At 41.0% G+C, this 25,730-nt stretch overlaps 1 protein-coding gene and 1 long non-coding RNA gene across 69 annotated transcripts; one reads left to right on the top strand and one right to left on the bottom strand.

Annotated features, from left to right (window-relative positions):
- The first annotated feature begins 665 nt into the window (after nucleotides 1–665).
- Nucleotides 666–24,270, top strand: LOC126982253 (ubiquitin-conjugating enzyme E2 Q2-like). Of its 26 annotated transcripts, XM_050834217.1 has the most exons (13): nucleotides 666–986; nucleotides 8,047–8,151; nucleotides 8,964–9,098; nucleotides 10,274–10,538; nucleotides 11,122–11,273; nucleotides 11,971–12,204; nucleotides 16,210–16,276; nucleotides 16,717–18,629; nucleotides 18,758–18,848; nucleotides 18,998–19,055; nucleotides 19,205–19,665; nucleotides 19,833–21,849; nucleotides 21,970–24,270. In XM_050834217.1, exons 1-8 carry the CDS (start codon nucleotides 825–827, stop codon nucleotides 16,746–16,748), a joined length of 1,152 nt encoding a protein of 383 aa, XP_050690174.1. In that variant the 5' UTR covers nucleotides 666–824; the 3' UTR covers nucleotides 16,749–18,629; nucleotides 18,758–18,848; nucleotides 18,998–19,055; nucleotides 19,205–19,665; nucleotides 19,833–21,849; nucleotides 21,970–24,270. The 26 variants fall into 26 exon arrangements, with proteins under 26 accessions (XP_050690174.1, XP_050690165.1, XP_050690176.1 ...); XM_050834208.1 differs by having other exon boundaries at nucleotides 18,998–19,665; XM_050834219.1 differs by lacking the exon at nucleotides 18,998–19,055 and having other exon boundaries at nucleotides 18,758–18,906.
- Nucleotides 12,879–14,366, bottom strand: LOC126982256 (uncharacterized). Of its 43 annotated transcripts, none has more exons than XR_007734922.1 (4): nucleotides 14,228–14,348; nucleotides 14,072–14,175; nucleotides 13,932–14,019; nucleotides 12,879–13,881 (listed from the first exon to the last, which is right to left on the bottom strand). It is a non-coding gene; the product is annotated as an uncharacterized LOC126982256 (long non-coding RNA). The 43 variants fall into 43 exon arrangements; XR_007734928.1 differs by having other exon boundaries at nucleotides 12,879–13,197; nucleotides 13,250–13,865; nucleotides 13,916–14,175; nucleotides 14,228–14,273; XR_007734929.1 differs by having other exon boundaries at nucleotides 12,880–13,865; nucleotides 13,916–14,019; nucleotides 14,072–14,123; nucleotides 14,228–14,353.
- Nucleotides 24,271–25,730: the final 1,460 nt, after the last annotated feature.

The following is a 25,730-nucleotide window of genomic DNA, read 5'->3' as shown; positions in this document are numbered from 1 at the left end:
CAAATAGGCTTAATTGAGTCTATTGGGGAATAACGGGTATTTTAAGGGTAACTAAAACGGAGATTGGGTTTGACGAAAGCTGTGAGTCATGAGGCGAAATACCTTCTTCCCATGGTATGTATAGATAATTAAATACGGGAAGAATGAAATATAAGTGTAATTTGATGTGTAAATAGGGTTATTTCTGTATACATGGGAGGTGTAGCGCGTATATAAGAAAACTGCTGAAGTGGGTCGTAAGGCGAAATAGCTCCCTCCCATGGTTTATATATGTAATTAAATACGCTAATAATAAAATATACATGTAATTTGATGCGTGAAAAGGGCTAATTAGGTATATATGGGAGGTGGATCGCGTATTAAGGAAAACTATTGGAGTGAGTCGTAAGGCGAAATACCTCCTTCCCATAGTTTATATAGATAATTAAACACACTAATAACGAAATATACATGTCATTTGAGGTGTAAAAAAGCTTAATTAGATACATATGGAAGGTGGATCGCGTATGAAGGAAAACTAGCGAAGTTAGTCGTAATGCGAAATACCTCCTTCCCATGGTACATATATATTATTAAATGCGGGAATAATGAAATATAAGTGTAATTTGATGAGTAAAAAGGATTAATTAGGTCTATATGGGAGGTGGAGGAGGAGGGTTCTGGCAACAGTGTCCCGCCGGCGCCATTTTACTGGAGGGCAGGAGAGGAGGAAGAGAGCAAAGAACACCTGTCATTTTGTGCTGCTGCTCTCTTATTTCACCCCCGTCGCCGGCCGCACCTCGCCAAACTCTCCATGGTACATCCAGGCACCCTAAACCCCTAGTATGGCGTGCCTGAACACCCTCAAGCAGGAAATAAGAGTGTTGGAGAGCGCCTTCCCCAAAACGAATGACCTCTTCCAAGTGGTGTCAGCGAGTGTGGACGAATTGACGTGTCGATTCATCTCCAAAACGGGCAAGAAATACGACATCCACGCCAACATCACCGTGAGTATGGCCTACGGGGTGGCTTGGGGCCTGGACGGGGCTCGAACGTGGTCCAGCGGTCGAGTTTGGCTCCTTTGTTTATGGAGCTGAAGGCCATCCCCCCCTCCCCCCCTGTCCCCTCCCCTCTCTCTCTCCCTCTCTCCCTACTCGCCCTTCTTCCTCTCCCTTGTCCTTTTCCATGTTTTTATCATACTTGTTCTTCCTCTCCTTTTCCTTCTTTTCCTTCTGTTTCTTCCTTCCCTTTTCCCTCTCCCTTTTCCTACTTTTCCTTTTGTGTTTTTTCTTCTCCCTCTCTCTCCCTTGTCCTTTTTCCATGTTTTTATTCTTCTCGTTCTTCCTCTTCTTTTCCTTCTCCCTTTTCCTTTTTCTTCTCCCTTTTCCTACTTTTCCTTCAGTTTTTTTTCCTTCTCCCTTGTCCTTTTTCCATGTTTTTATTCTTCTCGTTCTTCCTCTTCTTTCCTTTCTTCTCTCCTTTCCTTTTCCTTCAGTTTTATTATTGTCCTCCTCTTCCTTTCTCTCCTTTTCCTTCTTTTTTTTTTCTTCCTCTCTTTCTCTCCCTTGTCCTTTTCCCTTTCCCTTCTTTTCCTTCTCTCTCTTTTTCCCTTCTTTGCATTTCCCTTTTGCTCTTTTTTATCCTTCCCTTCCTCTCCTCCCTTCTTTTCTTCCTCCTCTTCCTTTTTCTTCTTTCCCTTCTCCTTTCCCCATGTTTCTCCTCTCAGCTGATCCCTTCTTCTCCTTTCCCCTCTTCTTCCCTTGCCTTTTCCCTCTTTATCCCTTCTCCTTTGCTTACTACACAGACTTTTTTGCTTATCTACTTTCTTTTCCCTTGTTTTCTTTTCTACGCTTATAGGCCTATGTACTCTGTGGTCTTTATTTTTTGGGATTTCCATTTTAATTCTTCCGTCATTTTCCTCGTTTTCTATCACACATGTTCTTTTTATATATTTTTTTACTGGTCATTTCTTCTTTATCAACATTTCACTACTTCTCTTTATTTATTTTTTACCATACAGTTCTAACATGGTACTTATTCCCTTATTTTGTACCTGTATTTTCCTCTTCCAATCATGTTCCATTCCTCTTCCTCCTCCTCCTCTTCTTCTTCTTTCGAGGTGATTACGTAGGGTGATTTGAGGTACTATTTAGTCGAGTCAATGTTTGTCTCATTCACCTGGTTAACACACAGATTGGTCAGGTAGTCTTGTTTAATTACTTTCACAGGTGAGGGGGTGATATTTCCTAGTAATATGCACTCATGAATTTCAAACACTTTCCTTACTCATTGTTTAGTGTTTTTGATGTTTCTCTGCCGTTATTTATTTGGTTTACTCACCTGGTTAGCTAAATGGTCAAGTATGCTCAGGTAATTGATCACAGAATAGGGGTAGGGGTTAATTTCCTCTCTCTCTCTCTCTCTCTCTCTCTCTCTCTCTCTCTCTCTCTCTCTCTCTCTTTCGTCCTCTTCTTCCCTTCTTTCCTTGTTCTTTTCCCTCTCCCTTCCCCTTCTTCCCTCTTCTTCCTTTTTCTTCTTCTCCCTCTCAGCTGGTCCCTTCTTCTTCTTGTTCTTTTTAATTTCATCTTTTTTTATTTTTCAGTAATAGGTAAAAATTTTGCATATTTCCGAAACTAATTATCAAGGACTTCAAATGCTGTTTTGTAATTGGTATTCTTTCTTAATTACTCTAAAATGGAAATGGGGTAAAGTTTCTTAGTTAATAGGTAATGATAGGCAATGTATACCAGCCTTGATTACCTTTTACTCAGACTCATTAGATGCGAAATTTAATGAGGTTTTCAAATATGTCCTCGAAATTGACATAGCATTAGTAATTACAGAGATATTAGCGTTTAAGTGAGGGCAATTATAATTTTTGCTGGTCAATTTCACCCAGAGTGCTTTACAAAAAAAAATCACAAAATCATCAATGGTCAATATATTTGCAAAGTAGGATAAATAATGGAGAGTTTTTTCCTGCTTGTGTATATAATGACAGCAAATTCATCAGTCATATGTATTAATGTAGAAAACTCAACTGTACACAAATTATCCAAGTTGATATATATGACTAACAATTGGGCATCACAACTACACAGTCAGTAACTACACTAATGGTGTCCTTGGGTGTAATTCTGGATATTTTTCTTAGCTTTTTCATTTTTTCTTTACATTTGCATTTTAATTCTGTCTTTTTCCTCGATTTCGTCCTTCCTTCCCTTCCTTCTGCTCTTCACTTTTTTCCTTCCCTTTTCTCCCTTTTCTCCCTTTTTCTTCTCCTCCTCCTCCCTCTCCCTCCCTTGACCCCTCATTTGCTACGAGGTTGGCGTTAGGTCGGCGGGTGTAATTCTATATATCTTTCTTTACCGGTACTTTTTGCTAGCGTCTGTTTTGCATTTCCCTTTTAATTCTGTCTTTCCTCAATTTCATTCTTCCCTCCCTCTCCTCTCTTCCTTCTCGTTCTCTCTTCTTATTTTCCTTCCCCTTCTCCCTTCTTCTCCTCCTCCCAATCCCTCCCTTGCCCTCATCTGCTACGAGATCGGCAGACGTAAAAATTCTGTTACCTCATTTTACTTGTTTCTTATGATCTTGAGCGTAGTAGCTAATGCTTAATATTATAACTGTCTTGGTATTGATGTCTTGCGATGGTTATTAAATTGGTGTATGTATTGATTTTGCAACTTGATTTCTTTTCCTTATACGAACGTGGGTGTAATTCTGGATATTTCAACTGTTTCGGTTTTGCTAGGATGTTTGTTAGTGTGTTTGTTTCTATTTCTTCCATGTCTTTTTCCTTACTCTTGTTTATACTTAATATTTATCACCCTGCCTTTCAGTCACTTCTAATTCTTTCTTTTTCTCATATTTTTGCATATTCTCTTTCTTCCTTTCTTTTTCCTTATTTTCCTCATTTTCCTTCTGTTTCTTCCTTTCCCTCCCTCCTTTGTCCTTTTCCTTCCCTTCCTTGTCCTTTTCCCTGTTATTATTATTCTCATTCTTCCTCTCCTTTTCCTCCTTTTTCTTCCTTTCCCTCCCTCTCCCCTTTTTTAATCTATCTGGCAATCTATCTCCTTCCTTTTTTATTTATTGTTCATTCTTCATTTTTTATCACCCTTTTATCCTTCATCCCTTTGTTATCTCATTCTTGCTCCATTTCCATATTCAAAGTCTTAATTATAGTGTGTTTCTCTCCTTACCCTCTCTGTTTATCATCTTTATCATCCTTCATCTTTCTTTTTATCTTACTTATTTCTCTCATTCCATAATTATAATCACCCTGCTGCCATATATTATCTCCTATGTACCTTGTTAACCCAGTAGCTGCGGGGATCATGTTTCTTTAAGCGAGAAAAACGAGAAAAAAATCATCACTCATGCAAACCATTTCATAATATATATCAAAGCATTTGTGATCAGTTTATGCATCATCTATTTTTTGGGGGTTTATATCATGGCAAAAATTTGGCCCGTCATTGGTACATGGTAAAGCCACAAATTTGGCCCGTCACTGGTACACGGTAAAGCCACAAATTTGGCCCGTCATTGGTACATGGTAAAGCCACAAATTTGGCCCGTCACTGGTACACGGTAAAGCCACAAATTTGTCCTGTCGCTGGTACACGGTAAAGCCACAAATTTGGCCCATCGCTGGTACACAGTAAAGCCACAAATTTGGCCCATCGCTGGTACACGGTAAAGCCACAAATTTGGCCCGTCACTGCAACACGGTAAAGCCTCAAATTTGGCCCATTGCTTGTACATGGTAAAGCCACAAATTTGTCCCTTCGCTGCTACCCGGTTAATGCTCCTTTTTTTCTCTCTCTCCCTTTCCCTTGTCCTCCCTTCCCTGTCCTTTTCCGTTCTCATTCTCCTCTTCTTCCCTCTTTTTCTCCCTTCTTTGTATTTCCCTTTTAATTTTATCCTCTTCCTCGTCTTTATCCTTTCCTTCCTCTTCCTTCTTTTCCTCCTCCTCCTCCTCCTCCTTGTCTCCCTCCATTCCTTTCCCTTCACTCATATGACCCAATTTTTGTATCCATTGCCATATAAGTCTGGCCTCACTACTTCTATCACCACCACCAGCATCATTACCAATACCACAGCTATCACACCACCACCAGAGTTGTTTACATTCACTCATCACTGTTTTGTATTGATTTCTTATAAGCTATGATGACTCTTAGGTCCAGTTTCAAATCTTTCTAGGCTCACACACACATATTTGATGAGGCTTTCATATAGGTTGATGTGTTAGTGTTTCCATGGGTAGTTTTATAGTTTGACAAGGCTTTCATAGAGGTAGTTGTGTTAGTGTTTCCATGGGTAGTGTTATGAGCCTGGTGATAGTTTGACAAGGGTTTCATAGAGGTTGTTGTGTTAGTGTTTCCATGGGTAGTGTTATGAGCCTAGTGATAGTTTGACAAGGCTTTCATAGAGGTTGTTGTGTTTGTGTTTCCATGGGTAGTGTTATGAGCCTAGTGATAGCTTGACAAGGCTTTCATAGAGGTTGTTGTGTTAGTGTTTCCATGGGTAGTTTTACGAGCCTAGTGATAGTTTGACAAGGCTTTCATAGAGGTTGTTGTGTTAGTGTTTCCATGGGTAGTGTTATGAGCCTAGTGATAGTTTGACAAGGCTTTCATAGAGGTTGTTGTGTTAGTGTTTCCATGGGTAGTGTTATGAGCCTGGTGATAGTTTGACGAGGCTTTCATAGAGGCTGTTATGTTAGTGTTTCCATGGGTAGTTTTATGAGCCTAGTGACAGTTTGACAAGGCTTTCATAGAGGTTGTTGCATTAGTGTTTCCATGGGCAGTGTTATGAGCCTGGTGATAGTTTGACTTGGCTTTCATAGAGGCTGTTATGTTAGTGTTTCCATGGACAGTGTTATGAGCCTGGTGATAGTTTGACTTGGCTTTCATAGAGGCTGTTATGTTAGTGTTTCCATGGGTAGTGTAATGAGCCTAATGGTAGTTTGACAAGGCTTATCGAATCACGTTTTATGCCGTCAATGAGAATTCGAGGAAAACAGTGTAAGTTCGTGTCTAGTTATGCGTGCTAAGAGAGACTTTATCAACACCCTTTTCCTGTCCGTTATCATGCGTTAGGCTGGTAGTAACATCTCTTATTGAATCATGTTTTATGCCGCAACGAGAATACAAGGAAAAATAGCGTAAGTTCGTGTCTCCATGTCATATTTTTATCCATAGTTACGTGTGATGAGACTTTATCAACACTTTTCCTGTCTGTTATCATGCGTTAGGCTGGTAGTAACATCCCTTATGCGATCACGTCTTATTCCGCCAAAGAAAATACAGAGAAAAATAGAATAGCTACGTGTCTCCTACATCTTGTCTTGTATTCATAGTTAGGTGTGCTAAGAGACTTTATCAACACTTTTCCTGTCAGCGGCCATGTGCCTTGAGCCGAACTGATAGCGACATCCGATATCCAATCACATTGCAACATTTCCTCCCTCAGACTCGCGTTAGAAAAGGGATTTAGGTGTCACAAAAAGGGATTGAAGTGTCTCCTGTTTTATATAAAGATTCAAAAGTTTCCCTCCAATCATATCCGATCTCATATCCGATCTCATTGAATCACTTCCCTCCTCAGACTTGCGTTAGAAAAGGGGTTTAGGTGTCGCAAAAAGGTTTGAAGTATCGCCTGTTTTATAGATAGATTCAAGTCCCCCTCCAATTATATCCCATCTCATTGCATCAGTTTCCTCCCTCAGACTTGCGTTAGAAAAGGGGTTTAGGTGTCGCAAAAAGGGATTGAAGTGTCGCCTGTTTTATATAAAGATTCAAAAGTCTCCCTCCAATTGTATCCGATCTCATATCCTATCTCATTGAATCACTTCCCTCCTCAGACTCGCATTAGAAAAGGGTTTAAATGTTGCCAAAGAAGGATTGAAATGTTCCTCGTTTTATAGATAGATTCAAGTCTCCCTCCAATTATATCTGATCTCATATCCTCTCTCTGCATCACTGCCCTCCTCATCCTTGCGTTGGGTGTCACAAAGAGGGATTGAGATGTCCCCCATTTTATAGAAAGAGTTTAGTCTCCCTTCCAATTCTAGACTTTCATTGCATCACTTAATACCTCAGACTTGCGTTAGAAAAGGATTAGAGGTTTCACAAAAGGGATTGAAGTGTCATCTTCTAATTATAGACAGATTAGAAGATTGCAAAATGAATGATAAATTTTGATAAGAGAAAAAAATGGAGAAAAGTGAAAGATTATAGCAATGGTTATCTTAGTCATTTTCCCCACATCTTCCTATGTTAAAAAATGAGGGAGGGAACTGATATCCCGGGAATGGCATCAGAAGGTATACGGTTATTAATACAAGCCTGTGTGTTTGTTTATAATTGTGCGTATGTTTGTTTCAGGAGACTTACTCGCTTATATTTTTTCCATTTCATCTTCCTCTTACACAAAAAAAAATCTGATCACAAGGGAAGGACATCAGAGAGTATATAGCTATTAATACAAGCCTGTGTGTTCATTTATATTTGTGCGAATGTTTGTTTCAGGAGACTTACTCGCTTATATTTTTTCCATTTCATCTTCCTCTTACACACAAAAAATCTGATCACAAGGGAAGGACATCAGAGAGTATATAGCTATTAATACGAGCCTGTGTGTTTGTTTATATTTGTGCGAATGTTTGTTTCAGGAGACTTACTCGCTCATATTTTTTCCATTTCATCTTCCTCTTACACACAAAAAAATCTGATCACAAGGGAAGGACATCAGAGAGTATATAGCTATTAATACGAGCCTGTGTGTTCATTTATATTTGTGCGAATGTTTGTTTCAGGAGACTTACTCACTTATATTTTTTCCCATTTCATCCTCCTCTTACACACAAAAAATCTGACTGCAAGGGAAGGACATCAGAGAGTATATAGCAATTCATACGAGCTTGTCTGTGTTTGACAAGGCTTTCATAGAGGTTGTTGTGTTAGTGTTTCCATGGGTAGTTTTATGAGCCTAATGGTAGTTTGACAAGGACTACGGTATATTTATTTACTTACTTAATCATAATTGTGTGTTCTTTCGTTCCAGGAGACATACCCACATTCTCCTCCAGTCTGGTTCGCTGAGACAGAGGACACCAATGTAACCAACGCCATTGAGAGACTTAGTAACACGGTCGGCAAGGATAACCATGTGAGTGTTGTTGTTTTGGTTTGGTAACACTGTCGAGGGGGTTCTATTTTATTCCTTTTCTCCTTTATTATTATTATTATTATTAGTGTATTATAAGCCCTTAACCCCTGTCCATGTTCTCCCTCATATAGATAGTTAGTTTATTATTTATAGATACTCACTACTTATATTAAATTACTTAGATGTTTAGTTATATTACTAGGCATTAACCCCTGTCCATGTTCTCCCTCATATAGATAGTTAGTTTATTATTTATAGATACTCACTACTTATATTAAATTACTTAGATGTTTAGTTATATTACTAGGCATTAAACACTGCCCCTGTCCTTCCCTTCCCTACCATTTACTTTCATATTACTTCGAGATTATTTTTATTATTATTATTGTAGACAGACAGGTTGGCAGATACAGATAGACGGATAGAAAGGAGAATAAAGAAAAAGATTGACAGATAGGAAGAAAGAAAATTAGAACATAGACAGAGATAGACAAAATAAGTGATAGACAGAGATAGACAGATAGAAATAGACAAGTAATCGGACAGATAGAGATAGACAAATAATAACAGATAGATAAACAAATAAACAGGTAGACAGAAATAGAGAAATAAACAGAGACAGAGATAGACAAAAAAAACAGACATGTAGAGATAGGTAAATTCACAGACAGGTAGAGACAGGCAAATAAACAAACAGATAAACAGATAAACAAACAAGTAAACAAATAAACAAACAGGTAATAATAGGTAGGAAGAATTTTAATTATGACAAATCCTTAACCCCCCCTCCCCCCCCTCGTCCCCCCCGCCAGGTGCTACAACAGGTGAAGTTGCTACTGCGAGAGCTGACCACGGCCTTCTCCATGGAGGAGCCGCCCGACCTTGACGATCGGCTTGACCTCGTCTCCGTGCCTCAGGTCATCAACGGTCACGATGTCACCGACCATGTGAGTGTTGACCTGACCTGACCTGTGACCCCAGTGTGATTTTTGGTGTTATTATTTTTGTGTGTGTGTGTGTGTGTGTGTTTGTGTGAATCAGTTTGTGTTGTTGTTGTTTTTTTGTGTTTGTGGAGCTCAATTTATTTATTTTTGTTTATTTATTTATTTATTTATTTATTTTTGTTTTGTTTACTTATATATTTTCTAGTTTGTGTGTGTACTGTTTTTTCCTATTGTGTGTGTGTTTGTGTATGTCCGTTTTTCTGTGTATAGGCCTATGAAAGGATGATGATATAGAAGGAGGAGAAGGAAAGAGAAAATTAAAGAAGGAAGGGAGGGAATGAGAAAATGATGCGTGTGTGTGTGTGTGTGTGTGTGTGTGTCAACTTGTTCAGTATCTCCCTTATCAGTTAATATTTTTGGGTGGGTCACCATTATCATTTTTTAGCTAGTGTTATCGTAATGGCTTACTAATGTCCCCTATCACCTCTGACCCCCCTTCATTAACTTTCCCTTCCTCCCTCTCTTCCTCTGTTCTAATTATTTTTTATCCTATTTCCTTGTTTCCTTCTTATTCCTTCTTGTCTTATTTTTCTTCATTTTCTCTCCCTCCATTTTTATTTTATTTTTCCCTTGTCTCCATTCTCTTAATTTTTGCCTTTCCTCTCTTCCTCTTTTATCCTATTATTGCTTATTTCCTTTTTATCCCTCATGTCTCCTTTCTCTTCTCTCTCCTTTCCTCCCTTTCTTCCATACTCCTTCCCCCCTTCTTACCTCCTCCTCCTATTCTCTATCTCTCCTTTCTCTCCATTTTCTCATTGCCTCCCTTCCTTAATTTTCTCTTTTCCTCTTTCATTTTTTATTCTCTCCTTGATTCTGCTTTCTTCCATCCATTCATCTTCCCTCCTCCTCCTCATCTTTCTCTCCCATCTTGATTATTTTGTCTTTCTCTCCCTTTCTACCTTCCTTATTCCTTCCCTCACATTCTTCCTTCATTTCCTTCTCCATTTTTTCTTCCCTCCTCCTCATCATCATCATCTTCCTCTCCCATCTTGATTATTTTGTCTTTCTCTCCCTTTCTACCTTCCTTATTCCTTCCCTCACATTCTTCCTTCATTTCCTTCTCCATTTTTTCTTCCCTCCTCATCATCACCACCATCGCCTTCCTCTCCCCTTCACAGCACGAGGAATACGAGGACTCAGAGATGGAGGAGGAGGAGGAGGACATGGAGGAAGACATTCACTTGGAGATGGAGGACAACACATCGTCACACGCCGCGCAGAAGGACGAAGACATCCACCCCAGCCACATGGCCACTCTCGACCGACTCAAGGCCAACCAGCGCCAGGACTACCTCCGGGGCTCCATCTCCGGCTCCGTGCAGGCCACCGACAGGCTCATGAAGGAACTGAGGGACATATACCGATCAGACAGCTTCAAGAAGGGTGAGGAAGGGGGGTGGTTAGGTTAGGTTAGGTTAGGGTATGATAGCATTGGGGATGGTTAGGTTTGGTTAGGGTAGGATAGGATAGCATTGGGTAGGTTAGGTTTGGGTAGGATAGCATTGGGTAGGTTAGGTTAGGTTAGGATAGCATTGGGTAGGTTAGGTTAGGTTAGGTTAGGGTAGGATAACATTGGGTAGGTTAGGTTAAGGTAGGATAGCATTGGGTAGGTTAGGTTAAGGTAGGATAGCATTGGGTAAGTTAGGTTAGCTTGAAGGTGGTTAGGGTAGGTTAGGTTATGTTAGGTTAGGTTAGGGAAGGAAGGAAAGGAGGAAAGGAAGGAAAAAAAAGAGGAATGGATAGAAAGAAGAAAGGGAGTGAAAGGAACAAGGAAAGGAAAGGAAGAAGGGGCATCTGAAAAAAATAAGGGATTGAAAGGAAAGAAGAAAGGGAGGGAACGAAAAGCAGGCATGAAAAAAATGGGAAAAAAATCACACAAGGATATCATCAATGACAAATCCTTCAAATCCATCCTTATCAATAACAAACAAAACCTAACCATCATCTTCCATCCCCTCTCCGGCAGGCGTGTACAGTGTGGAGCTGGTGAACGACAGTCTTTACGAGTGGAATGTGAAGCTGCTCATCGTGGACTCAGACTCGCCGCTCCACAATGACATGGTTCAGCTAAAGGAGCGTGAGGGGATGGACCACATTCTCTTTAACTTCCACTTCAAGGTAATCCACTGTGGCCTTCATTGTTTGTTCCGTTTTTGTTTTCTTGAGCTTTCCTTCCCTTGATATCTGTTACGCTCCTCCTCCTCCTCCACATTCTCTTTAATCTTCCACTTCAAGGTAATCCACTGTGGTCTTCTTTGTTTTCTTTGAGTTTTCCTTCCCTTGATATCTGTTACGCTCCGCCGCCTCCTCCACATTCTCTTTAATCTTCCACTTCAAGGTAATCCACTGTGGCCTTCATTGTTTGTTCCGTTTTTGTTTTCTTGGGCTTTCCTTCCCTTGATATCTGTTACGCTCCTCTTCCTCCTCCTCCACATTCTCTTTAATCTTCCACTTCAATTTAATCCACTGTGGCCTTCATTGTTTGTTATGTATTTGTTTTCTTTGAGCTTTCCTTTCCCTTGACATCGGTTACGCTCCTCCTCCTCCTCCACATTCTCTAACTTTATTTATTTATTTTATTTTATTTTTTATTTTTTTGCCATTGATTTGCTTCCTTACTCTAAAAACACACACACAAAAACACCTACCTCTATTTGATTCCTTGGTTAACAGCTTTCTACATCCTTCTTGTAATATGTTTTTGTTTTTATCCGAGCTATTTCCTAATGTATAAAAAAACTCATCTCTTTCCTCTTATTTGATGCCTTGTCCTCATATAACACCATCCAACACCTCATAACGCTCACCCCCATAGGAGATGTACCCCTTCGAGCCCCCATTCGTGCGTGTGGTCCAGCCGGTCATCAGCGGGGGCTACGTGCTGGTGGGGGGCGCTATCTGCATGGAGCTCCTCACCAAGCAAGGATGGAGCTCGGCCTACACCATCGAGGCGGTAATCATGCAAATCGCGGCAACGCTGGTCAAGGGCAAGGCTCGCATCCAGTTCTCGGCACAGAAGTCTGGGAAAATCAGCGGAAGCAGTAATCAGGTAGGGGGCGGATGGCGAGCTCTACCTGCTTTGTTGTGTGTTCTGTGTGGGTGTAATTCTATCATTTAGCTCCATTTTTCTCCATTGATTTGCTTCCGTACTGTAAAAAACACTAAAACACCGGTCTCCCTCGTTTTGACTCCTTGGATAACAGCATTTTATACCCTTCTTGTAATATGAGTTTGTTTTTGTCCCTGAGCTATTTCCTTATGTATTAAAAAACTCCTCTCTCTTCTTATTTGATATCTTGTCCTCATACAACAGCATTCAACACCTTTATAAGCTCTCCACCCGAAACTGGCCTCTCTTTTGGGTAGTCTTTGCTTTTGTCTGTTATGGGAGCGTTGAGTAGCAGGCTTTTTTTCCTACACTCTTTTTGGTGCCCTTGAGCTGTCTCCTTTGTTGTAAAAAGAAAAAAAGAGTTAATTAGTCGTGACCTTTTCTGTGTTTTCTGTTCTGTTTTGTTGTTTATCCTCCTCCTCCTCCTTCTCTTCCTCCTCCTCCTTAGTCTTTGTATATCAGTCATTTGTTCTTCTCTTCTCTCCTCTTTTCTTCTTCTTCTGGTGGTTCAATTTTTTATTAGAATGTATAAGTTTTCCTTTTCTCTTTTTTTTTTTTTTTTTTTTTTGTGTGTGTGTGTGTGTGTGTGTGTGTCAGTCTTTTTTTTTTTTGCATTAATTTGTCAGTGTCATTACTCTCTCCTCTGTATTACTTTAACTTATGTGGTGGTTTTGTTTGTGTTTATGAGTCAGAGTCTAACTTATGTGGTGGTTTTGTTTGTGTTTATGAGTCATTCACTTTCGTCTTTACCATTTCCTGTTGGTCGTCTGTCTCTCCTCCATTTCCTTTTTGTTGATTCTTTGTCACTGTTTAAAATCTCTCGTTTTGTTTTCTGTTCGTCCATATGTTATCAATCTCTTTATGCTCACTTTTCCCCATTCCTGCCTTTTGTTCAGCCTTTCACAATCTCTCTATGGTCACTTTTCTCAATACCTGCCTTTTGTTCAGCCTTTCACTATCTCTCTATGGTCACTTTTCTCAATACCTTCCTTTTGTTCAGCCTTTCACAATCTCTCTATGGTCACTTTTCTCAATACCTCCCTTTTGTTCAGCCTTTCACAATCTCTCTATGGTCACTTTTCTCAATACCTTCCTTTTGTTCAGCCTTTCACAATCTCTCTATGGTCACTTTTCTCAATACCTTCCTTTTGTTCAGCCTTTCACAATCTCTCTATGGTCACTTTTCTCAATACCTGCCTTTTGTTGTCTTTCACAATCTCTCTATGGTCACTTTTCTCAATACCTGCCTTTTGTTCAGTCTTTCACAATCTCTCTATGGTCACTTTTCTCAATACCTTCCTTTTGTTGTCTTTCACAATCTCTCTATGGTCACTTTTCTCAATACCTGCCTTTTGTTGTCTTTCTCAATCTCTCTATGGTCACTTTTCTCAATACCTGCCTTTTGTTGTCTTTCTCAATCTCTCTATGGTCACTTTTCTCAATACCTGCCTTTTGTTCAGCCTTTCTCAATCTCTCTATGCTCACTTTTCTCAATACCTGCCTTTTGTTCAGCCTTTCACAATCTCTCTATGGTCAATTTTCTCAATACCTGCCTTTTGTTCAGCCTTTCACAATCTCTCTATGGTCAATTTTCTCAATACCTGCTTTTTGTTCAGTCTCACAATCTCTTTATGGTCACTTTTCTCAATACCTTCCTTTTGTTCAACCTTTCACAATCTCTCTATGGTCACTTTTCTCAATACCTGCCTTTTTTTCAGTCTTTCTCAATCTCTCTATGGTCACTTTTCTCAATACCTTCCTTTTGTTCAGTCTTTCTCAATCTCTCTATGGTCACTTTTCTCAATACCTGCCTTTTGTTCAGCCTTTCACAATCTCTCTATGGTCACTTTTCTCAATACCTGCCTTTTGTTCAGCTTTTCTCAATCTCTTTATGGTCACTTTTCTCAATACCTCCCTTTTGTTCTGCCTTTCTCAATCTCTCTCTGGTCAATTTTCTCAATACCTGCCTTTTGTTCAGCCTTTCACAATCTCTCTATGCTCACTTTTCCCCATTCCTGCCTTTAGTTTCCCTTCAGGTTTAGTCGTATGTATTTATTAGAAACTTTAGTAATGCAGTAAAAATAAATCCATTAATACAACACCACTGAATGGGCACTGGCGTGGTTACCTATTAGCTCATCAGTACCCTAGTTGTTGTTTCCTTCCCTTTTACATGGTTTATTATCCTGTTTTCGATGTCTCCTACTTCTCCTCTTCCTCCTCTTCTGATACTCCACCTTATGTCTTTGCCCTCGAGCTTCTTCCTTTAACCCGTCCGCTGCGATTGGCACGGATTTTGCCTTCACTGGTAGCCTGGTAACATACACTCCCAGGTCTTTCTCTGCCTCTGTGGTGGATAGTGGAGTGTTTCCCATGTGGTATTGGTGTGCTGGATATCCCTTCACTGGTAGCCTGGTAACATACACTCCCAGGTCTTTCTCTGCCTCTGTGGTGGATAGTGGAGTGTTTCCCATGTGGTATTGGTACGCTGGATATCTCTTCACTGGTAGCCTGGTAACACACACTCCCAGGTCTTTCTCTGCCTCCCAATGTGCATGGCTTTACATTTTTCCTCATTGAATTGTAGCAGCCACTTTTTGCTCCATTCCTGTTGCTTGGTGATGTCTTCTTGTAGGAAATCCACAGTCAAGGGGTATTTGCCCTGACATACTCGGAAAGCTCGGGTTCCATTCCTCGCATTCAGTGGTGTTGTGTTATTGGATTCACATGTTCTGGGTTATAAAGAACTGACCACTCCAGTTTAACCCTAGACCCATGCAGTGGTAGTTGTGTGAGGCGTACGGCAGTGTGTGTGAGTATGTTTGACGCCCTCGCACTGCCCAGCCACAGCACCCCACCAGTGTACCATGCTGGGCTGCCCATCCCCTATGCACCCAGCCTGTGACGACATTCCCAATCATCAGGTTTTTCTAGGCATTGCAGTGTAACGCCTTTGATATATGTGTTAAATATGTGTTTTCGAGACTTGAGGTTCATATTCTCAGACATTTTCGGGCTTACACACCTCACCTGTATTTAGTAAGGCTTTCTTAGAGGTTGTTTTGAGTACGATTTCCTTGGGTCATGAGCCTAGTAATAGTTTGGTAAGGCATCTGTTTACTATGGATGTGAAAAACTCGTGATTTCCATGTGTTATGAGACTGGTACAGGTAACTCTTGAAGAGGTCGCGTAAATCTAAAACAACGTAATTCAAACAAGAGGTAGGTTTGTATCTTTATTGCCTACTGTATCACTCTGACTCCTCTCCCTCTCGTGGTTCCTCTTCTGGCTGCCCTTCCCCTCATGGTAGCACAGCAGCGAGGGTGTTGTTGTTGTTGAGTAGCGTGGCAGCGTGGGTACTGTATTGTTGTTCAAGTGGCGCGCGGGAAGAACTGAGCTCAGCTGTGTGGCCGCGGCGCCGTGTGAGTCCAGTTGCGTGAGACATCTGGTGGCCACTCCATAAAATATCACGTATAAGTGAAAAAAACGTGTAAATTAAACATTTATTTGGATTTTGGACCCCGCGTTATTTAAAAAACGCGTAAATCAAGAGTTGCCTGTAATAGTTTGACAAGGCTTCCGTTTACTATGGATGTGAAAACTCATGAAAACCCGACTAACTTCCTTTGTGGCCTCGCGAAATAGTTCTCATGAGCGCTGAAAGTGTCTGAAAATATGTCCCTTAATTACCTGGCACAATAGACCCTCAATTTAGCACGTTTCCCATAAAAGTATTTCCCCATAATGCACCTTTGACCTGACTTCACACTGACCCACAACCACCAGTCCCAAATCGACAAATCCCAATGAAATAGCACCTCCGTTTTGCCTCGTCTGTCGTACCTGTTTGATGTTAAGTGGAGGGTCTGCTGTGTGTGTGTCTTGGTCCTGTGTTGGCGAGTGGAAGAATGTGTTTTTATAATGGTGTGTTGTTCATCTTCCAGGGTCAGTACAGCTTGGCCAGGGCACAGCAATCGTTCAAGTCCCTCGTACAGATCCATGAGAAGAACGGTGAGTATTATGTGTATTCTGTATTCCTTCGTTTTGTTTATAATTGTCATTTTTCTTCTTATTATTTTTATGTATGTCTATAACTCAATCGCATCTCTCTCTCATTCCCACCCAAACTATCTTGTCTTTCTTCTTTTGCACTAAGGTTTCTGGTCACTATTAAAATCTGAGAAAAGACGGACTAACATTGGCAGAGATAAGAAACTGGGAAAACGAAGGCAGTCTGCGTTTTTACATTATTTTACTCATGATAATATAGACAGGTCATGGGGGGTACTGTGTTGAGGAGGAATTGGCATCACTGAGCATTGATGAAGGAAGGGAGACACAGTTTGAAGCGTATCATTGACCGTCGAACTTCTTAACGAAATTACACGGAGGTCTCACGTTTAACAGATGATGCGATGATGACGATGACTAACTCTAACTCCTCTCCGCAGGCTGGTTTACGCCCCCTAAGGAAGATGGGTAAGGAGGCACAGCGGACAACTGCATATTAACCTCCAGTCCCTCCCTCCCCCCCACTCCACCCCCTCTTGTCCCCATCTCCCTGTCAGGCTGTTTTTGTCTGCTCTTCCACCACTGACCCTTCACCACCACCTCCACCACAACCACCACCACCGCCGTCATCTCAATGGGCCCCCACCACCACCACCACCACGTACCACCACCACCGCTGCTGTTACCACATGCAAGACTTTGGATGTGACCTTCGCCTCTTGGGATGGTGCAGAGGAGAAGGTCATTTGGCGTTAGTGAATGTCCCGGGATGGAAGTTTTATTTTAGTACGATTTACCCTCTTTATTTTTTTGTTTGTGTCCGAAGCATTGATGCGATACCCGCCCGCCTGCCGACCCGACCTGCGTACCTGGTTGGCCGGTTGATTGGTCGGGTCACCTTAATTACGCCCTTACCTGTTCTCATTTCCTTTTATTACTGTTGAGTGGTGATGTATTTACACTGTGGTCATTCTCATGTTAATTGTACCAGTGTCTTCAATTGTATTATTTTTATTATTATTCCTTTGTTTCTTCATCCTTCCGAGCGTAAGTCACCACCATCACTACTATCATCATCATCATCATCACCACCAGAGCAGTTATCTTCGCGTGCTTATGTTTAGAATTATTTTTTTGCAAGCGTTTCTTCTTCTTTCCTCTTCTCACTCACTCACTCGAACGCTCTACGCTGCGGAAAAGAAAATACGAAAAAAAATCCTCGCACTGTAGATTCTGAAGCACCCATCACCACCACCACCACCACCAGACACAAAAGCATCCACAATTAAAACGCCTGATAATTCAAACACTATTAGTCTTCGTCACCAATACCACGGCAGATGTTTGTTTTTTAACCCATTTTTCAAGGTGCGGTTAGTTCGTTTTCTTAATTTTTCTTGAATCACATTTAACGACTTGAGTTTCAGTTCGTAACGTATCGACTTAACCGTGAAAGTCCATTAATTCTGGCCGACTCCACCCCCTAAAAAGTGGAATTAGGAAGCCAAATCATCCACATAACTTGATAAATGGTAATATGATGTTTGGAAAATCTACACACACACACACACACACACACACACACACACAGCAAGTCAGTCAGTCAGTCAAGCGTTAGGTCGTCATTTTAAGAGGTACAGTTGATGCCATGTAATGTATAGAGAGTGTAGGCTTTTTAAGAGAGGCTCGGGAAGGAAGGCAAGGGAAGGGATTGGGAAGGAAGGGAAGAGAAGGGATAGGGAAGGAAGGCAAGGGAAGAGATTGGGAAGAGAAGGGATCGGAAAGGAAGGCAAGAGAAGGGATAGGGAAGGAAGGCAAGGGAAGGGATCGGGAAGGAAGTGAAGGGATTGGAAAGGAAGGCAAGGGAAGGGATCGGGAAGAGAAGGGATCGGAAAGGAAGGCAAGGAAAGGGATTGGGAAGGAAGCCAAGGGAAGGGATCGGAAAGGAAGGCAAGGAAATGGATTGGGAAGAGAAGGGATCGGAAAGGAAGGGAAGGGAAGGGATTAGGAAGGAAGGCAAGGCAAGAGAAGGGATAGGGAAGGAAGGCAAGGGAAGGGAAGGGATAGGGAAGGAAGACAAGGCTCGGTAAGCAAGAAAGGCTAAAGGAAGGGAAGTGTCAGGCTGTCATGTGTGTCTCAGTGAAGCTTCGTGTCTTGAGTACATGTCTTGCTGTACTATAAAAAAATACACCACTCACTGTCACTGTTACCACCACCACCACCACCATTGTCATCACCATCACCATCATTTTTTTTTCTAAGGTATACTCATAAGTTTTTCCACTGCACGAAATTATAGTCAGCGATCCTTGTAATGAAAAAGCCGCCTTAAAACCAGAGTGCTTGCGATCAGGTTACTAAACAATTTTAATGACAACACTCAGTTATAAGAAAGAATAGAAATAACAGTTCACCAAATCATAGTTCGGACCCAATCTTGTAATGAAAAAGATACCTTGAAACCAGAGTGCTTACGATCAGGTTACTAAACAATTTTAATGGCAACACGGCTATCACATAAGTCACATTCAGTTATAAGAAAAAATAGAAATAACAGTGCACCAAATTTTAGGTATGACCCGACTCTTGTAATGAAAAAGACGCCTTGAAACCACAGTGCTTACGATCAGGTTACTAAACAATTTTAATGGCAACACGGCTATCACACAAGCCACATTCAGTTATAAGAAAGAATAGAAATAACAGTGCACCAAATTTTAGGTATGACCCGACTCTTGTAATGAAAAAGATGCCTTGAAACCACAGTGCTCGCTATCAGGTTACTGAACAATTTTAATGGCAACACGGCTATCACACAAGCCACATTCAGTTATAAGAAAGAATAGAAATAACAGTGCACCAAATCATAGTTCGGACCCGATTCTTGTAATGAAAAAGATGCCTTGAAACCACAGTGCTTGCTATCAGGTTACTAAACAATTTTAATGGCAACACGGCTATCACACAAGCCACATTCAGTTATAAGAAAGAATAGAAATAACAGTGCACCAAATCATAGTTCGGACCTGACTCTTGTAATGAAAAAAACGCCTTGAAACCACAGTGCTTGCTATCATGTTACTAAATAATTTTAATGGCAACACGGCTATCACACAAGCCACATTCAGTTATAAGAAAGAATAGAAATAACAGTGCACCAAATCATAGTTCGGACCCGATTCTTGTAATGAAAAAGATGCCTTGAAACCATTGTGCTTGCTATCAGGTTACTCACTGAACAGTAATGACAACACGGCTATCACGAGCCACATTCAGTTATAACAAAGAATAGAAATAACAGTTACGTTATATCACATCAGGAATAACCAGCAGCAGATAGACTTGCTACATGAACCACTTGAAGACAACTCCCTTTGCAAGATTTATAGGTTAGTTTTAGAAGACACAACAGACAACACGGCTATCACATAAGCCACATTCAGTTATAACAAAGAATAGAAATGACAGTTACGTTACATCACATCAGGAATAACCAACAGGAGATAGACTTTCTACATGAACCACTTGAAGACAACTCCCTTTGCAAGATTTATAGGTTAGTTTTACAAGACACAACAGACAACACGGCTATCACATAAGCCACATTCAGTCATAACAAAGAATAGAAATGACAGTTACGTTTTGTCACATCAGGAATAACCAACACAAGATAGACTTGCTACATGAACCACTTGAGCAAAACTTAACCTTGCAAGACTTATAGGTCAGTTTTCTGAGACACTTTCACTCCTCACAGCAATTATTTCTAAGGGTCAACGAAGGGGTCAGTCGGGTTGTAATGAGAGTTTCTTCAGGTTCACGGCACAGAGGAAGGGTCACACTACCACCAGGGTCATAAAACTACTACTGGAAATGCCCACGACTCCTACAAAAGCCTTGTCAAATGTGTGTTCTTGAGCGGCGAAATGTCTTATAAACGTGTCTTCAAAAAAGGGGAAAAAATTTGCTATGTGAATAACTTACTTCTTGCACTACCACCAGGGTCTTAAAACTAGTACTGGAAATGCCCACGACTCCTACGAAAGCCTTGTCAAATGTGTGTTCTTGAGCGGCGAAATGTCTTATAAACGTCGGTCTTCAAAAAAATGGGGAAAAATTAGCGATGTGAATAAGTTACTTTTTGCACTACCACCAGGGTCTTAAAACGACTACTGGAAATGCCCACGACTCCTACGAAAGCCTTGTCAAATTTGTGTTCTTGAGCGGCGAAATGTCTTATAAACGTGCCTTCAAAAAAGGGGAAAAAATTTGCTATGTGAATAACTTACTTCTTGCACTACCACCAGGGTCTTAAAACGACTACTGGAAATGCCCACGACTCCTACGAAAGCCTTGTCAAATGTGTGTTCTTGAGCGGCGAAATGTCGGTCTTCAAAAAATGGGAAAAAATTAGCGATGTGAATAAGCTACTTTTTGCACTATAAGATCAATACCACAGCAAATTAACTACATCATCGACAGGTAGCAAGAAATAGTTAAAAAAAAAGCCATTACAGAAAAAAGTATCACAAAATCCATTACTTTTTGCATTGTTTAGGCTGGAAAAAGTCCCTGATTCGCATATATCAATTAAAAGGCAACAGCAGATAGGCTTCTCTACATCATAAACAGTAAGAGATTCAAACTTTAAACCTCTAATAATTACAAGATCATTTTTTCACTACTTAGAATGAATGTAAACAGTCTATCCCTATCCTTCTCCATGGCTGTCGTTCTTTTCATTTCCTATCCTCATTTTCCCTCATAATCAATACTGCACACAATTCATATATACACCATGAATTCAACACAGTGGACAATGCTACACGGTTAATTGGAACATATTTATTACATGTTTTCATTTCGACATTTATAGATAAGGGATTTTTGTTTTGTGTCACGTAGAGACGGAGACTGAAGCAAGACTTGATTTTTGTTTTTGTATATTTTGTGATGGAATTATGAAAAGGGTGAGTTGAGTTGAGCCTAAACCTACACATGGCTGGGTTGTTTTATGTTAGTATTTTGGTCGATGATAAAAATAAAGGTCGAAAACATGGCGTTGGTTGTTAGTGGTCTTCATGGCAATGGTCATTTTGTCTATCTTTATTTTTCTTTTCCTTTTTTTCTTGAACTTAAACATGGCATCGGTGTTAGTAGTCTTTACGGCAAGTCTTTTTTGTATTTTTTTTTCTTCTTGAACTGCATCATTACCAACACAAAAAAAACATTTGTATACTCATAACTTCACATAGCTTGAACCACCACCAAATAACACTTCTCAGGTACATGAAGTGGGCGAGGAAGCTTACACATTCAGAGCCTAAGCTTATGTAATCCAATCCCAAGTTTATGCATTCAAATCCTAAGCTTCATATTCTGATCCTAAGAGATTGCATATTCAGATCCTAAGCTTGCATAATCCAATCCCAAGTTTTTTATGCATTCAAATCCTAAGTTTCCAGGTTCAGATCCCAAGTTTTAAGTGTCATCTTCAAATTCCATGTTTCATAATCCGATCCTAAGTTTACATATTCATATCCCAAGTTCATATCCCAATCCTAAGTTCACAGGTGCAAATCCCAAGTTCATATGCCAATCCCAAGTTTACATATTCAAATCCCAAGTTCATATCCCAATCCAAAGTTTACATATTCAAATCCCAAGTTCATATCCCAATCCTAAGTTCACAGGTTCAAATCCCAAGTTCATATTCCAATCCAAAGTTTACATATTCAAATCCCAAGTTCATATCCCAATCCTAAGTTCACAGGTTCAAATCCCAAGTTCATATCCCAATCCTAAGTTCACAGGTTCAAATCCCAAGTTCATATTCCAATCCAAAGTTTACATATTCAAATCCCAAGTTCATATCCCGATCCTAAGTTCACAGGTTCAGATCCCATCACGAGACGCCACCAAGAGCTCACAAACGCACTCACCCACAAACGCACTCACTCGTAAATCACTCACGTTTTACGATATCTCATTTCCGCTTCCGCTGTTTCCTATTTTTTTTCTCATTTTTATTCTCCCATGTGTTATTGTAGGTTCGTAGATGTTCGTTCCTCTCAGTATGTGTTTGTTCGTGCGTGTGTGAAAGGTGGGGTGGGGAGGGGGCGGAAAGAGGTGGTTGGTTGGCTCTGGGTTCGTGTGTGTTTGTATGTCTGTGAGTGCGTGACTTGTGAGAGTAGTGATATTATGGAGTTCTTTATTTTCATTACGTTTCTGTCGCTCTTATGACGTGTGTGTGAATTATGCTACGGGAGGATCTAGCGTGTGTGATCGAGAGAGAGCGAGAGAGAGGACGGCTACCATTAATACTGCTTAGTGTGAGAACCTTGACAGACCCACGGAGAGAGCCTCTTTAACATAATTACCTTTGGCGGTCTGCACAGGTGACAGCAGCTTCATTGTCGGAGCGATCCACGTTACTGCGAGTCTAATGTTGGCGTGTCGTTATTATAATGGACATTCCGGCAAATGGTAATACAATGGCCTTTAAAGTGAGCTACTGTGTACATATATATATAAATATATAAATATACATACCTTTAGGCATCATTTTTGTTGGACTGTATAAAACAACTCATGATGAAAGCCAAGTGTTTGCCCAACCCTGTAAGAATTGTCAACACTCCTATTGCCAGTTTTTGTTTATTTACTTCTGCATGAAGACTTGCTACGTACTAAGAGTGTTCGGGAGGCCGAGGCTGCGCGATTAGCAGGGCCGCGCGGAGGCCGGACGCAAGGGACAAGGCTGTGGAAGGAGGGGAGTGTGTGCGTTGACCTGTGGCTGTGTTGGTATCACTGTGTTGTTGGGACGTACACCCCAGGGCACCCCAGGAGGAGACGAGAGCATGTGTGTGTACCTGGACGGACACATGAACGGGACATGATGTGCTGTGTGTGTGTGGCTGTGTTGATGTCATGAGCGGTCACCGTTTACCCCGCAGAGCACCACAAGAGGAGAGAAGAACTTGTGTAAAGAAATCAAATAAAAACAATTCAATACGCTATAAGAAAACACGTCATAGAGTGAAGAAGGGCCATGTGCTTGTGTTGTCGCCAGAATGCACACATACTGAAGAGATGGGATGATGGACAATTCACCGTTGAGAACATGTGTCTTGGAGTTCAGTGAAGAAGAAGAGCATTATGTCGTACAGGGAGTAACACACAACCTCTTACAATGTCTGGACGAGAGCCAGAGCTGTCTGTCGGGAGCAACATACAAGCCTTACAACACATAGCGAAGAACAAGGAACCCAGCACAGCACACATGACTTAAATACGAGTGAACGAGAAACAACGCAACACAACACACAGAAGACGTAATGCATACTGAACAATCGCCAACGTAACAAACTATACTTAACAATACTTAGTGAAGGAGGAATATCACAACCCAACACACACAAGGTTCAAGGCATAGGAACCTGACGCATGACCTCGGAAAATGCGTAACCTAACTTAACCTAGCCTGGGGTGTCAAAAGGAGGAGATTAACATGCATACCAGCCTTACGATGCATTGCGAACCAGGAACGTCACACAACACATGCAAAGGCGACCAGGGACATGACCTGAGAATACTTGACCTAGGGTACCACAAGGAGGTTCGTGGTCCCAGACTTGATCTTGGGATACCACGAGAAAGTAAACAGTTCCAAGATGACACGATTCAACCTCATCCGTGACCTGCCCTGCCCACCACTACCCCCTCCGCCCACCACCAATGACCTCCGACCGACAGACAGACACAGACGCCCCGGCCCACACGCTGTACATAATACCCTGTTCCGTGTCGCTCCTCCACTCACTCGAACACTTACATCATGTTATAAGCGTGTAAGTGGTCCATTGCGGCGGGAGTTCTGATGTCGGTGCTGCCGCTGCTGCTGTGTGTGTTGGGGGCGGCCAGCGAGCAGTCCAAGGGTGATCTACTATGGAATGTATGAAAGTATTAAATATAAATAAAAACGGATAAAGTGCTCCGAGCGATGTTTTATTTTTTGCTTGGTATCCCCGACAATTTTTATTTTTTAGGGGGATATTTTTTGTGAGTGCTTATGTTTGTTTATTGTTTTGGTGGTTTATGTTTTCCTTGTGGGGTTTTGAAGCTTGTTTTCCTGTTGTTTGTTTTTGTTTTTTTTTGGTTTTCCAGGAGTATAATTTTTTTTCTTTTTTTGTTTTCTTATTTTCTTGTTTTTCTTGTAACTATCTTCTTTTCTTCTTCTTCTATGTCCTCTTCTCCTCCTCTTCTCCTTTCATCTTTTTTCTTCTTGTCTTCATTTATTTTTCTTCCTCCTCCTCCTCCTCCTCCTCCTCCTCCTCTTAATATCCTTTCTTTTTCTTCTCCATTTCTTCCTCTCCTTCCTCTCCTTGCTATCTTTTTTTTCCTTCTTCCTCTTCTTCCTTCTCTCCTCCTTCTCCTATCTTTCCTTTCTTCTTCTTCTTCCTCTTCTTCTAGCGATCTTCTTTTCCCTTCTTCATCTTCTTCCTCTCTTAACTATCCTCCTCCTCCTCCTCCTCCTCCTTCTTCTTCTTCTTCTTCTTCTTCTTCTTCTTCTTCTTCTTCTTCTTCTTTCACAATGGCCATAACGATGACAAAGGAGGAGAGGAGAAAGTAAGGGAAGGGAAATTTGCCAACCATGACAAATCGAGGTCTTGCAAACCACTTCAAGTCCACTCCTCTCTCTCTCTCTCTCTCTCTCTCTCTCTCTCTCTCTCTCTCTCTCTCTCTCTCTCTCTCTCTCTCTCTCTCTCTCTCTCTCTCTCTCTCTCTCTCCTTTATCATATTTCCCTATTCATGTGTTCGTTTGTATGTTAATCTATTCCTTCTATCTGTCTATGTATCCTATCTTTCTTCTCTTCCTCCTCCTCCTCCTTCCTTCTCTTCTTCTCTTCCTCCTCTTCCTACTTCCTTCTCTTCCTCCTCGTCCTCCTCCGTCTTCTTCTGTGTCCTCCTCCTCCTCCTTCCTTCTGTTCTTCTCTTCCTCCTCCTCCTCCTCCTTCCTTCTCTTATTCTCTTCCTCCTCCTCTTCTTCTTCTCTTCCTCCTCCTCCTCCTTCCTTCTCTTATTCTCTTCCTCTTCCTCCTTCCTTCTCTTCTTCTCTTCCTCCTCCTCCTTCCTTCTCCTCTTCCTCCTCCTCCTCCTCCTCCCTTCTCATCCTCTCTTCCTCCTCCTCCTCCTTCCTTCTCTTCTTCTCTTCCTCCTCCTCCCTTCCTTTATTATGATGAGGAGAAAGTGAAGAAAATAGAAGAGGAAAAAATTAGGAAAATGAACATAGGTAAAAATAGGAAAATAGGTGAAAATGAAAGAAAAATAGGAAAAAATAGGAAAATTAGAAAAAAAAGAAAATAGGTGGAAATAAAAAAAAATAGGGAAAAATAGGAACATGGGAGAAAATAGGTGAAAATGAAAGAAAAATAGGTAAAGATTAGGAAAATGA

Source organism: Eriocheir sinensis, chromosome 50 (genome assembly GCF_024679095.1).
Source record: "Eriocheir sinensis breed Jianghai 21 chromosome 50, ASM2467909v1, whole genome shotgun sequence".
NCBI lineage: Eukaryota > Metazoa > Arthropoda > Malacostraca > Decapoda > Varunidae > Eriocheir > Eriocheir sinensis.
This window is presented reverse-complemented; position numbering and strand designations above follow the sequence as displayed.